Source organism: Oppia nitens, unplaced genomic scaffold (assembly GCF_028296485.1).
Source record: "Oppia nitens isolate AA-2021 unplaced genomic scaffold, nextdenovo-longstitch-racon4-pilon3 scaffold11_pilon_pilon_pilon, whole genome shotgun sequence".
Classification (NCBI taxonomy): Eukaryota; Metazoa; Arthropoda; class Arachnida; order Sarcoptiformes; family Oppiidae; genus Oppia; species Oppia nitens.
In genome coordinates, this window is record NW_026533190.1 from 1,440,001 (window position 1) to 1,456,053 (window position 16,053).

The window sequence follows — 16,053 nt, forward strand, 5'->3', positions numbered from 1 at the left end:
ATTATTATTTCTAATATTTGATTGTCATTAGTGTGTATTTTTTAAAAAATATATAATAATAAACATAACTGACAGTCAAATATCATTTTTAATACTAAATAACTAATAATTTATTATATTTTTTTGGGAAATATTATTAATAGTGTTTAGTGTAAACACTGTTTACAATGCATTTAAATATATAATATATATATACAATATATATATTATATGTAAAAATTAACTTTACTTTTATATACCGTATAAATTGTGTATATATAATGAATGAATTATTAGGAGATGACTGTCCCCTATTAGCATGACTGCCCTTTACTTTATGTACATATACTGTATATAAGGGACAACCATACGACCGACCAACCAACAACAAAAAATTATGGGGACGGTTAGCTTGAAATACTATATGATTATCCCACTAGTAGTAGTAGTTTAAGTAGTAGTAGTATATCTAAGACAATGACTGTCATTATTATGATTATCATTAATTATATGCATATAAGTAAAGTAGTTATGAAAAAAAATCAGTAGTAGTTTTGCTTATAGTATATAACTTATGTATTATATTAATATAAGTACAGTGCGTGTCATTACATCATTAATCAAATGCAGTTAATTGCTGGCTATACCTAAACAAAAAAAAACAACAAAAAAGTTCACTGATGATCACATTTATATATATATATACTGTAAATAGTTTATACTGTACTATACATAGTATACCAATCTATCCCATATAGTATATACAATAGACAACACTGTACTGTAGATTTCATCTATTAGTTTCATGAGAGAGAAAGAGAGAGAGAGAGAGAGAGAGAGAGAGAGAGAGAGAGAGAGAGAGAGATATAAAAATTTTATTTGTTTGATAGGAAACTGTGTAATAAAATTCAAGATTATATCTCATAACAGACTAAATGTTGAAAATAACAATAATTATTGATAACATACTATATGTATATATATTATATAATTTATTTAATAAATTACAAGGACATTGATTATTATCAGTAAAATTAGATTATATTATAATTTATATAAATTATATATACAGTATATACTGTAGTATTTACAGTAGATTTTTTTTTGTTGGACAATATAACAGTAAGTAATGATTGAAATTGTTTTTATATTTAAATGATAGTTAATTTTGTTGTACAATAAAACATTTTTTTTGATAACATTTTATTTGTTTGTTTGTTTGTCAATAAAAACGGAAATATTATCATTTTGTTAATATATAGATATAGTTTAAAGTAATATTTTAAAACTGCATTTTTAAAATACAAAAATGTTTAGATAAATAGTAATTTGTAGATAACTTTTGATGAGTTGCTTATTATTATATGTACTGTATTTAAGGGATACATAAAAAAAGTTATGATTTCATTTTGAAAATTTTTAATATAATTAAACATTAGGTACTTTAATATCTAATTTAATAATAATAATAATGAAACTATTTTCTACCTGTTTTATGAACACATAGTTAGTTAAAAGTAATTAAACATAATAATGGATATTAAAACTAATTTAGTTTCATAATATATATATATATATATATATATATATATATATAATATATACTGTATTAAATTACTTTACTATTTATATTTAAAATTACAAACAAACAAAACATTTAACTACTAAAACATAAACTATATCTAATAAAATAGGTGTTAATAGTAGTCAATTAAAAAACAACAGCACTTTAATTAGATGGCAATTAAAAGAAATAAATAAAATAAATAAATTGTCTGAAAATTTTATTTAGCAGTATTTATATATATATATATATATATATATATATATATATATATATATATATATATATATATATATATATATATATATATATATATATATATATTATATATATACATGTAATGTAATATAATATATATTTTATATAGTTTTTCAAAAACAAAACAAAAAATAAATTATCTTTAAAAATAACTATTGTTTTCTTTCTCTCTCTCTCTCTCTCTCTCTCTCTCTCTCTCTCTATATATATATATATATATATATATAAATTTTGATATTAAAATACTTATTATATATAATTGAGATAAATATTAATGGGCGACAATTAATATGATGAGTATTTATTGTAGTTATAATTTAAATCACTGTTGGTGTTATTATTATAAATATAAAACTATTTTTTTATTGTTTATTATTTTTCAACAATATATAGACTATTAATATATATATATATACACAGTATATATTATATGGAAAATGTAATTAAAAAAAAATTAATGTCAAAACATTAGTACCAGTAGTAGTAGTAATAGTAGTACTAAATAATTTTAGACTAATTTTCTACATTAAATAGTTAATAATAAACAGTTTATTTAGATAACAAATTGCTAGTTATTAATAATATTAATAATAATAATACTGTATCTAAAAATTGTATTTAAACTATTTATATATAGTATATAAAGTTTTTAATAGTGTAATCAACAACAACAACAACAAAAATTATATTACACTTTAAGGCATTTAATGTTTAAAATACACTATAAAATACACTTTTTTTTAAAAAAAACTATACAAAGTTATAGTCAATTACATATAGATTTTTTTTTTTGAAATAAAAAATGTATATAAATTAAGTTCATTATAAATATGATTATAAATATTTAAGATCCGGTCTTCAAAAAATTAATGATAAGATTATATTGAAAATAATTATTCAAAAAAAATAATACTCAAAATGTTTATCAATTAAACTAAACATATATATAATATCAATATATTGTTTATTAATTGATACAAAACTTACTAATCATTACTTAATTTTACAATAAAAAAACCAAATATTAGAAAATAATTTATGAAAAAAAGTCTATATAATAATATGTATGTAAAATTCAATATTTATATTTCAATATTAATATTATATTTATGTATATCATATAATTTAGTCATTTTATTTTAGACAATTTTCATAGCCAACTACACACCCAGTGTTAGGTGACACATAATTTATCAATTTCATAGTATGATTATTAGTATTATATATATATATATATATATATATATATATGACTTATGATTTTTGTTGTTGATATTGTTGTTGTTGTTAGTATTGTTGATATTAATATAATAAATCTCAATAAATTAGGTTTCAAGTGTGTATAGTTATAATTTATAACTTATAAAGTGTTTATGTTTTTTATTTTGGTGTTAATACATGTACAGTATATTTATAATGTATAATAAATAATAATATTTAACTATCACTAACTCATATCTAGTTATATAAAGTATATATATATATATATCTTTAGTTATATATTTTTAATGTAAATCTATTTGCTTTAGAGAGAGAGAGAGAGAGAGAGAGAGAGAGAGAGAGAGAGAGAGAGATTATAGCAATTGTAATGTAAAATAGTTTTTATTTTCAGAGAATAAATTAAATCAACAAAAAAAATTATTTCGACAACTATTTTCATACTTTACTCAACTATATTAATATCAAACGTTTTGTTATAATACTATAATATTTATCAAATATTTTTATTTTGATAACATTTTTTTTAACAAAATTATTGATAACCAGATATATTTTTTTTTTGGTCAATCAAATTGCATTATAAGTGTATAATAACCAGATATAATAGTGTGTGAAATAAATTGCATGACATATATATTTAAACTCTCTCTCTCTCTCTCTCTCTCTCTCTCTCTCTCTCTCTCTCTCTCTCTCTCTCTCTCTCTCTCTCTCTCTCTCTCTCTCTCTCTCTATCACTCATTCACACACACACTATAAGATCATAATCGCTTCACAACAACAAAAAATATTTAAAATTTTTCACATATATAATAATATGTATATAAACAGTRAATATGATTAGCAACTCATATAAATTATATATTTATACAGTATATACATATATTATGTGTAATTAATTGAAAATTTAGAGATAGAGAGAAAAAACATTTCAACTAACTCTATATACAAATAATTTGAAATTTAAATTTTTATTTAGCAAAAAAAAAATAAAATAAATACATTTATATTAAAAAGTTTAATTTACATTTTAAATGCAATTCAAATCAACAACAATACAAAAAAAACTACAGTAAACCCTATCATCAATGTTACAAATGTTGATTATATACTATTGTATAATATATATGGATATATCCTATACTCTATCTATTAATACTTGAATAATATACATATATATTGGTTTACTAATACATCTAAACTTTTTATCTCTCTTTCTCTCTCTCTCTCTCTCTCTCTCTCTCTGTACTATATTTATGAGGTAGGGTTAGACCTATTGTTCAATAATAGTAGTACTGCCGCCACTATTGTTGTTGGTGTTGTTGGAAACATACTGTCCTATCGATACTATTGTACAATAAATTATATAGCCTTTGATTGTTGTACGAAAGCGTTTGATTTATTCAATTATCTATAACATTGGGTTACAATAATAATACTGTATAATAATTGTGAAATACTGGACGACACAACTGTTTGATGTATTATAACTCCTACACCACTACTACTACTAATACTATCCATTGATTTGAATATTATATATATAAATATAATATATAGATATCTATCTATAAGTGCGACAAAAAGGGATCGCTTATATCATACACACAATACTCATAATCCTTTTATGTTATGTTTAGGCCAGTGGTGGTGATGATGGTGTGTGTATATCGCCCGGTGCTGTCTCATAATAATAGATACTGTATGTGTGTGTGCGATCAGAGTCGGAAGGGAACCGTCAGATTTTTTCGGGTGTGTGTGTGTGTGTATGTGCACTGACTGACTGACTGACAGCCATACCATCGGTCACTAATGAAGTTGTATTGTATAGTACCAGTGCTGACTACATATATATATATATATATATATATATATATATATATGTATAAAGGAGACAAACCATATATATACAATATTGTTCACAAAAAAATAAATAAGTTTAAAGGCTAACTGTGCGCTACTGTGAATTGTGCTGACCATATATACAATACAGTATATCACTATAGGGATTGTGGGGTGTGTGTGTGTGTGGGGAGAACCGGGAGCTTATACTACTATATAGACACCCCATACCAAATATACACACACACACACACAACACATAGAGTATTGTACTATAATATAAAAGCACAGGCAATAACATAGGCCCAACACATTCATCAATCATTTAATGCCAATAAATGTTTTTAATTTTTGCTATACAATTGCTTGAAAATTAAAGTATTATTTATGCCTTACATTCAATAATGAGAGAAACAGTGAAAGAGAGAGAGAGAGAGAGAGAGAGAGAGAGAGAGAGAGAGAGAGAGAGAGAGAGAGAGAGAGAGAGAGAGAGAGAGGGAACTTATATTATATATATATATTGAAAATCACGTAAACAATAGCTACATATACAGTGTGTATATTCAAACATTATTATTAAAGTATAGATGTATGTGTGTGTGTGTGTGTGTTGTATTAAAACCCATAACATGCCATTCAATTTGATTATATATATATAATATATAGAGAGTATTTATCAATAAATTTTTAGCTCCCTGTGCTCACTCACTCACTCATTCATCCACTGTCTCTCCCTTTCCACATTACACACAAACACACACACACACACACACACACACACACACACACACACACACACACATATGTACCGTATAAGCGTCGGGTGTTTTTGTTTGGTGTGTCCGCAAACCGGCCCTCAAATTGTTATATATATATATATATATATATATATATATATATATAAAGTGAATTGAATTGAATGAACCAAACAATAAAAAACTAAAATTATAATCAATTGAATCATTTGGTTGGAAATAATAAATTAGTTTTTATTTAAGTCACTGTATTTTGCCATTAAATAATGTTAACCTTATATATACATACAGTGTTTTTTTGGTGGCTTAAAAATAAGTAAACTTTATAATTGTGTGATTGATTTACAATTATCACTAAAAAAATAAAATAAAACTCAAAAAAAATTATTTATTCAATTTTTTAGCATGCTAAGTTATATATATATTATTATATAGCTTGTAGTGTGCCATCTATTAAGGGATTTATTATTAGTATTACTATTCAAATAAATTTTTCTAAACATTTTTGTTTTTAAATAAAAAATTATTTGATTTAACTTGAAATCATTTAAGTAATAATTTTTTGTGGCATTATTATGATATTTTAGTAATATTAACTAATTTTGTAGTTATTTTAAATAGTTATTAATTATTTGAAATTCATATTATTTTTTTTATTGAATTGTTAGAAAATAGTATTGTAGTTATATATATATATATATATATTACACAGTATATTAGTTATTAATAAATATTAAATTATAATTTTTATAATAACAAATTACAAAATAAAATTTAACTAAAATATTTTTAAAAAAATTATTTATAAAAATTTAATAACTTATGCGAATAATTAAATAAATTAATTATTATTTTTTTTTATTGACAAAAAAAAACAATTAATTGTTAATCTTGATTGAATGTGGATGATTGAAAATGATAATTTACTTAATATATTTTATTTATTTTAAATAATTTTCTATATAATAAAATTAAAATTTACGGCAACAAAAAATTTAAAACTTAACTTGTTCATTTTTGTATATATTTATAGTACAAATTCATATAAAACATTTATAATAGACTATAGACTGACATCTATTGGGGAAAATAAAAACATTTAAAAAAATTAATATTATTTAAACTTTTATATTATTTATAATTAATTTATAAATCATATAACCAGAAATTAAATATATAGTAATATTATAATAATTATAAAAAAACAATAATTATATTTTTATTTTCTATAAAAACAATTAATTATTATGAAATTAATTTCAAATAATAAAATACTAGACAAATACTATTTATCATAAAATATATTTAATTATTATATAAATTATACCGTATATGTATGTATATATTATATATTTGATACATTTAAATTTATGTATATAATTTTGATATATATATATATATATTTGATTAATAATTGCAATCTACATATTCATTAGGAATTTTTAAATTACAAAAAAATATAAAATCATATAATATATATATAATATCTATTTACACACATTTTAAACAGTATTATTGTAAAAAAATGTTAAATTTAATTATCTAACTGTTTGGTAACATTTTATTATTATTATTGGTATTTCATTATAATTATTAACTCTATCACTGAAAGAGAGAGAGAGAGAGAGAGAGAGAGAGAGAGAGAGAGAGAGAGAGAGAGAGAGAGAGAGAGAGAGAGAGAGAGAGAGAGAGAGAGAGAGAGGTATAGAAAATCTCTAATAAAAATCCAATTACTTTCTCTAAGGGTGTACTACTGTATTATTAGGGGATTATAGGGGGGTCTCTCAGAGTAACCAACAAAAAAAATTAGGCATTAATTTGTATCACAATTTCTAAATAAAACTATATATTGTCCTAATCTTATGCAATGTGTTGTTTGGAGGACTCAGATGTTTGAGTAGATAAGGGGTGACATACAGTACATACAGACACTTGGATTCGGTAGTATAATAGGAGTTTCCCCATAGCCTACAACAAAAATTCAGTGACACTACAGGCTATACAATAGTAGTCCATTTTGATTGACATATCATCTAATATAATCACTAAACTGTATTTCAGTTATATATATATAATGTAAAAATTTTTGTTATATATAAAGTATATATTATATATTTTTCTGGTATTATTTTGTGTAAATCATTTAGAAGAGTAAGAGTAGAGAGAGAGAGAGAGAGAGAGAGAGAGAGAGAGAGAGAGAGAGAGAGAGAGAGAGAGAGAGAGAGAGAGAGAGAGAGAGAGAGAGAGAGAGAGAGAGAGAGAGAGAGATAGTTAGGTTGACAGCACCGGGAGATATAAACTTATTGATAAAAGTGGGAGAAAGAGAAAACAAATTTCCCGTTTCAAGTGTGTGTGTGTGTGTGTGTGTGTGTGTGTATGTGTTATAACTACAGGAGCTTATTGTTAGGGCACAGGGATTAATATGGATTACTCTTTCACATTGAAGTTATATAAAGCTCTAAAACTCTATACTATACAGTATAATCTCATCGATATATTTAATATACAGTATTGTACTAAATATATATATATATATATATATATATATATTATTGTGTATATCTCTAAGCATTTTTGGTGTTCAATGTTTTGTCGCCTAATATTTTTTTTGTTAGTCGGTAACTATAAAATCAATTTCAATTCAAGGGAGGGATGGATATTAGGCTATCTGTGTTTTTTTTCGGTCATATGGCACAGTAAATGTGTATTAATCTATCTACCGGTGCTCTCAATAACTTTCTCTCTCTCTCTCTCTATCTTTCTTAACATTAAATACATGTGTTGTTACAGCCGTGGCTTTTTCGGTAGGGGATTGACAGCTAGTAGTAGTAGTAGTAGATTGACAGCTAGTTTTCAATGTCACTGAACATCGGGATATATATATATATTTAGTTTATCCCTCAATCTGGTTGACACACACACACACACACAACATAACTGTCCAAATATATATCAATAGTTTTTTTTATTTCATTGATTTGCAATAAGTAATACCTATTTTTTGATCCCAAATGGCTGTTACTGTTTTGTAAGTCCCGGCAGTTAATACCTATTGAAATAGTAATAATAATAATAATAAAACTTAAATACATTTGTATTGATAGATATGGATTGTAAAAAAATATTTTGTCTAATACTGTATATACGGTGTATATATATATATATATGAATATAACTTTATTGTGTAAACATTTTTTTGGCACTAATAACATGATATTAAATCCTCCATATTTTAACATTTTTGAATAAAACTAATGTAATATATATATATATATACAATATATCAATATATTTACTGAATATTACTTATAATTACAAATGTAACTGAAATAAATTGAATAGATTTTATATTGAATAATGTATTTATATATAATTAAAATTTAAATGTAATTTTCAAAACATAAATTTCTAGAAAATATTTACTTCCAATAGTAATATTATGTTAAATATTTTTTCAATATGTATATGCAATATATATATAATTAATTAATAATAAATTTAATTATTTTTTAATTATCTAACTATCAATAAATGTCAATAAATTTCGTTTAAATTAAAATTGTTTTTTTCTAAATTTGTTTATTTGTTTTAATTATTTATTGAAAAATATATGATTCTGGAGTTATATTAAATAAATTACAAAAATTAAATTTTGATATTTAAAAATAATAAATAAATATAAAATTTAAAAATAAGTAAATATTATAAATTAAAATTTACTTATTTATTAAACCGTGTAAATCAATGTTTACAACACACACACACACACACACACACACACATAATGGCATAAACTTTAACATTGAAAACCAAAAAAAATGTATAAAATATTTTACTTAAATAATGGGTACACAAAACATATACCTCAAAAAAACCTACAGATATATGTTGAATACCATTGTATTGTACAATATATGGTGTGGTGTGTGTATGTGTGCTATTGGCATACATTCACACTACCAGTGCTGTCATAATCACACACAACACACACACACAACAGCAACATCAGGAGCAAGGAATGGGAGGTCCGACACCATCAATGCATTTCAATAGATGAGTGAAAATCATTATAAAAAAAATCATTGAATGATTGAATGGCGAAAACCCCAACCCATTGTTTGCCATTTTATTTTTTTTAATATATATTTTTATTATAAAATTTTTTTATATATATTATTGTTAAATACCAATTTTGTCGGCAAACACATACACACACACACACACTCACCATAATATGACAATTGACAGCACCGGGAGATAGAGTGAATGAGAGAGAGAGAGAGAGAGAGAGAGAAAGAGAGAGAGAGAGAGAGAGACTATTGTGTCGATTCATTGGCAAAATATTTTGTGGTATTTCTCTCTCTCTCTCTCTCTCTCTCTCTCTCTCTCTCTCTCTCTCTCTCTCTCTCTCTCTCTCTCTCTCTCTCTCTCTCTCTCTCTCTCTCTCTGTTTCTCTTTGATTATACCCTTAATGTTGACAATGATATATATATATATTTTAATAATTTTTAAATAATAATCAATATTATATATACCATAATATATGTTATTAAAATTAAATTATATGATATACAGTATATTTTGACAAATAATAAAATAAATTAAATTAATTTTTTTTATCTTAGTTAAACTTTAATATTTAAATACTTATTTATATCAATGATATAATACGATAGTATAACACAAAAAATAGTTATTATTGAAGTGCAGACAAAAAACTAGACATTAATAATAATAATAATAATAACACATAAAGTTTTGTGGCGACAAAAAAATAAATATATATAACTATTATTACAACAATTTGTTTAATGAGTCGGAAATTTTGTTGTTAAATATTATTATTTTGTTGTCACTAAATGTGAGAAAACTATTAATAATAATAATATTAAACAAACTTTTTTTGGAAAAAATTTTTTTAATAATATTTTTACAATTTATTAAAATTCAAGTCAATGTAAATAATTTTCTTATTATTTTATATTTTCTAATAAAGTTTTTATTTTGATAAATTTTTTTAGTTAATTTTTTTACAAACTTATATAAAACTATGTGTTATAAAACTAATTAGTAATTTAATCATAAAATTTTTATATATTTTTAGATTTACTTATAAGTCTATAATTAATACATAAAATCCTTTCAACAAAAATAAAAGTTTTGTTACTGTTATCTATAGATTTGTTTCACACTTGACCTAACAATTGACTTGAACTAGAAAATGTATGGTCAGTCCCAGTGCTAGGACTCCCTGTCCTCCTTTCACACAATCGCTCACTTACTCACTCACTCACTCACTAACCCTGAAGTCAACCCATCATAAAAAGGCATTGTTTGTCTCTATGTTACATATAGTATAGGAAAAATAACTTATATTTTTCGGACAATTGTTTTTCATTTCCTAACTATTTGTGTGATCAATGAGCCGATCATCACATGTGTGTGTGAGTGTGTGTGTGGACTACAATAGCCGTGGAGAAAGAGAGAGTTAGACCATCAAAACATACATACCATACCATAACACATACTACTACTGTACACAACTGGCCATAGATTATATCATTCAGTGATTCGTGATATTCAATGGGCGCCCGACTGTAATAATATGACTCATTTGGGAACAAATACTTAATGCTAGATATGAGAGACTGGGAGAGAGAGAGAGAGAGAGAGAGAGAGGCCAGTTGGGTTAGCTCCCGGTGCTGTTTGTAAAAATATTGGTCATCACTACTACTACTACTCTTACTACTCTCGGCCTCTAATATATGGTGTGGAAAAAAATTGAGGAAAATAAGTAATTTTATTTTTAGTTTTCAATATATATACTGTATATATATATATAGACACATATAGTCTACAAATAATTACTGTTTAGTCATAATATACGGTAATTGTTGTAATAAATTATACAATCAAACAAATAAAATCAAAAATTAGTATAATGTAGTAATAATTAACATATTATTATTATATAAGTAGTTAAAAATGTTTTATTTTATTTAACTATTTATATTAAAATTTATGTATATATTATTATAAATTTTAATATACTATATAAAAGTCATTACACATTACAAGTTATTTTCTAATTATAAATTAAATTGATTCAAATATATATTGTTAATAAAATAGATAAAATAAAATAAACTAATTATAGTTAAAAAAATAATATTTATTTTATTGCACTTTTATGATAATAATTATATAACAACAACAAAAAATATTAATATAATATTTTTTTCATATTATATATAATCATATATATATACTGTATATAATCTCATTAAAATAATTTTATCAAAAAATATTTTTTAATTAATCTCAACAAAAAAAAATTGTTGTCAACTTTCCTGACAACATCGGGCAATAGACATATGATTATTATTATTATTATAATTATCGGTATTATTATTATTATTATTAATGTCGCCATCAGTTGGTGTCGGGATGTCATCCAATAATATTTCCTTCAAAAGCGGCGATCTATCGACAGTTGTCATTGTTTTGTACATTTGCTTCTGTAGTTCATTCAATACCCGTATTTCGGGCAACAAATTCAATATCCGAGAGTATATACGATTGGCTTCCGATTCCGATCCGTATTTTATGTATAAATATTTGCGTAATAAATATAGATAAACATTTCGATGATAACTAAATAAATAAATATATAAATAATATGTTAATAAAAATATTTTTTTTTTTTTTTTGAGAAACAATGTGTTTACCAACAAAAATTAATTAAAATTATAATAATATATTTATAGTTACTAATTTACAAATAAAAAATTTGTACCTGATGATATCTTTTTCAATTAAGTTCGGACGATCCGGATTAAATAATACAATTGGCATTAACTGGTATAATAATTAAAATAAATATTTTAAAAATTAATAAAATTGTTTGTTTTTTTTTGGATAAAATAATAAATAATATTAAATAAACTAAACTAAATAATAATAATTATTAATTAAATTAAATTAATTACCAAATATAAAACCATTGGATCGGTTCTCAAGTCTTTGACCATTTGAAATAAATAATGTTTTAATGGATGATAGATATCGACAGTCATATCCTTGAATGCGTCCAATTTAAGGATAACTGAATGCGATGGCGTATAATCAGTCTATAATTATAATTATAATTAAAAATATAAATATAATTAAAAATATAAATATAATTAAAAATATAAATATAATTAAAAATATAAATATAATTAAAAATATAAATATAATTAAAAATATAAATATAATTAAAAATATAAATATAATTAAAAATATAAATATAATTAAAAATATAAATATAATTAAAAATATAAATATAATTAAAAATATAAATATAATTAAAAATATAAATATAATTAAAAATATAATATAAATATAATTAAATATATTAATATTAATTAACTATTATTGTTATAATTAGTCAATAGATTTTTTTTGTTAATTGTTAAAAATATCAAAAATTATAAATAAATATATATATATAAAAATATTATATACCTATTATTATATAAACTTTATAATTATCTATAAATATAATTATATAAATACTAACATCACATACCGTCCTGAAAGCCCAACACTCCTTTTCGTAGTTGAAATTGATGGCCGTTTTCGATACCTGTACTTCAATACAGCCGTACTTAATCAGACCGATCTGGTCGTTCAGACACAACGATTGAAAACAATTCAATTGTTTGGTCAGATCGGTAAACCGTTTGACATACAACTCGAACCGATTGGGTACCGATCGTAAGTATTCGGTGGCCGATCGGACAACAAATATACGGAGTTTCGGATCGAAAGCCAATCGGGTCATCGGTTTGCTTAGGGTATAGATTTCGTTCAGGAGTTTGATTTCGACTTCACTGAAATTGTGGACATTGTTGATGGTATGAGGTATGGAAAACTCGACGGATAATTCATATTCAAGTGATTTCAATTGCAACGATCGGAGAAGTTCTTCGTTACGATGGTTACGTTGGTTGGACGGGTCCGGACAGACAATATCGGTGACAGTGTTGGCCGTGAGACTGTCGGTATCTGTCCAAGAGGTCGTCTCCGCCTCTATATAGGCTAACTTGATGTTAGTGTCCACGTAGTCGTCGTCGTCATCATCATCAACAACATCATCGATGGCCATCAGCTGATGGAGATTGTTAACGTCAGCACTGGTATTGAAGATTTCAATACCACTCGAGTTTGAGTACTGATCGGCGATTATGAGGTCTGTGTTGTGGTTGTTGTTGTGGTTGGTGTTGTAGTAGTAGTTATGAGTGTTGTTGTTGTTGTCATCCGACCAGTTGGTCGTCGACGTCGTCGACGACGACAACAACGAATGACTTGACTTTGAGTTGTTGTCTTCATCTTTGACATCAACAACAATATCCTTGACGTCGTTGTTGTTGTTGTTGTCGTTGTCGTTGACAGCAATGTCAAGCAAATAGTCTTTCAGTTCGTATGTATCGATATCTTCTTCTTCTTCATCATCAGCCGAACCGATCTCATGTGTCGGCGATTCTTCTGAGAACTTACTGTACGGTAACAACTCGTGAGCAGTACTTTTAGGTGTAGATGAAAAAGATGACGACCGACTATCAGGCGATGATAACGATATCTTTAAGTCATCGCCAATCGGATCCCTATTGTTGTTGTCATTGTTGTCGTTGTTGTTATCCTTCAAATGTTGTGTCTGTTTTCGTTTCTGACGATTCTCTTCGATCTTATGTCTTCTCAACTCTTTTTCTTCATCGTTGAGAATCCAATCCTTTATTTATTTTTTCGGTTTAAAAAAAATAATTAAATTTTTTTTAAATATTTAATAATTATTATTAGTTAATAATAGTTAATATTAATAATAATTAACTCTTACTTTATTCATACCGACGGAAAAACATTTTTTCAGACGACAACTCTTGCAGTACTTTCTCGTCACTGAATTGATGGCACACTTGTTATTGGTTTTGCATTTGTGTTTCTGTTTCAAGAAATTTTCATTAATTAATTAATTAATAATAAAATTAATTAATTAAAAAAAATATTAGTTATTAGTTACAAAAATTATGTTTTAAATTTTTGTATTTTGTTTATTTGATTTAATTAATAATTACATAATAATAATTATTATTTAATTTAATTATGTAATTAATTTAATTAATAATTAATTATGTAATAATTATTATTATTGATAATAATTTTGATTGTAAATTATTATAAATAATAATTATTGTATTAATTTATATATATATTTATTTTTTTAATAATAAATTATTATTATTATTATTGTTAATAATTTTGATTGTAAATTATTATAAATAACAATTATTGTATTAATTAATATATATATATTTATTTTAAATAAATTATTATTATTATTAAATTTACCCCTTGTTTTAAAGCGTGTCGTCTAAAAAATGCTTTACATGATTGACAGGTTAGTGCACAAAAATTATAACCTTGATACAAAATAAATTAAATTTTTAAAAATTAAATTAATGTTAATTATAAAGTTAAATATCAATTATATGTTTTTAATAATTTACATAAATGTCAAATAAAATACTGTATTTTATCATCAAATAATTCAACAACAAAAAAATTATAATTATTTAAAAACAATGTTTCAATTTTTGTTTATATTTTAATATATACTTATAATACTATTAATTTTATTATCGATATTATCAATAATCTATACTAAAAAATTTTTTTTCAAATAAAAAATTTTTATGATAAAATAAAATATAAATTTATTGATTTAATATTTCAAAAATAGTTATCAATTATTATTATTATTATTATTATTATTACTATACATACCGTCAGCTTTATCTCCGCAAACCAAACAAACTTTTGATGACTTATTATTAATTGTTGATTTCATCTATTAATTGTCACCAAAAAATAAAAAATAATAATAATTATAATAATAAATCCAAATGTTGTCACACAAAAAAAAATTATATTATATTTAAAATATTATTTTTTAAAAAAAAAATAAATCAATACACAAATTAATTAAATGGTTATTTTTTTTTGATAACAAAAAAATATTATCAAATTATTATTTAGTGATTATTATTATATTATTATTATTATTATTTTTGGGTGTGTGTCAAACACCCTCACAATTATAATAGTATTCAAAACAAAAATTTATATTTTAATTTCTAGTTTGTTGTTTGATTGACATAAGACAGGCCTCCCTTTCCCTTCAAATGTACTAAAAATTTTAGTGAGAAATAATAATAATAATAATAATACTATTAATTGTTATTTAAAGTTAAAAGTACATAAATTACATTATGACGTCCCAACAAAAAAATAATAATAATTATCATTTTATTAAGTGTCTAAACCAATGATATCAAGGTTTTTTTACACACACACACACACTATATATATATATAAAGTTAATATAATTTATATATA

At 23.3% G+C, this 16,053-nt stretch overlaps 1 protein-coding gene across 1 annotated transcript; it reads right to left on the bottom strand.

The window, feature by feature from the left end:
• Positions 1–11,957: 11,957 nt before the first annotated feature.
• LOC128953566 (nuclear hormone receptor family member nhr-8-like) lies at positions 11,958–15,514 on the bottom strand. The gene is made up of 7 exons (XM_054299059.1): positions 15,442–15,514; positions 15,007–15,077; positions 14,495–14,599; positions 13,187–14,389; positions 12,606–12,746; positions 12,413–12,474; positions 11,958–12,270 (listed from the first exon to the last, which is right to left on the bottom strand). Exons 1-7 carry the CDS (start codon positions 15,503–15,505, stop codon positions 11,958–11,960), a joined length of 1,959 nt encoding a protein of 652 aa, XP_054155034.1. The 5' UTR covers positions 15,506–15,514.
• Positions 15,515–16,053: the final 539 nt, after the last annotated feature.

What these genes read in the sequence shown, in the direction of transcription:
- LOC128953566 (XM_054299059.1), bottom strand. Translation starts at nt 15,505, where the DNA reads ATGAAATCAACAATTAATAATAAGTCATCAAAAGTTTGTTTGGTTTGC. An exon ending in TTGCGGAGATAAAGCTGACG is followed by an intron (nt 15,078 to 15,441) that starts GTATGTATAGTA and finishes TTTTGTATCAAG; the next exon opens with GTTATAATTTTTGTGCACTA. An exon ending in ATTGAAAAAGATATCATCAG is followed by an intron (nt 12,271 to 12,412) that starts GTACAAATTTTT and finishes TTATTTATTTAG; the next exon opens with TTATCATCGAAATGTTTATC.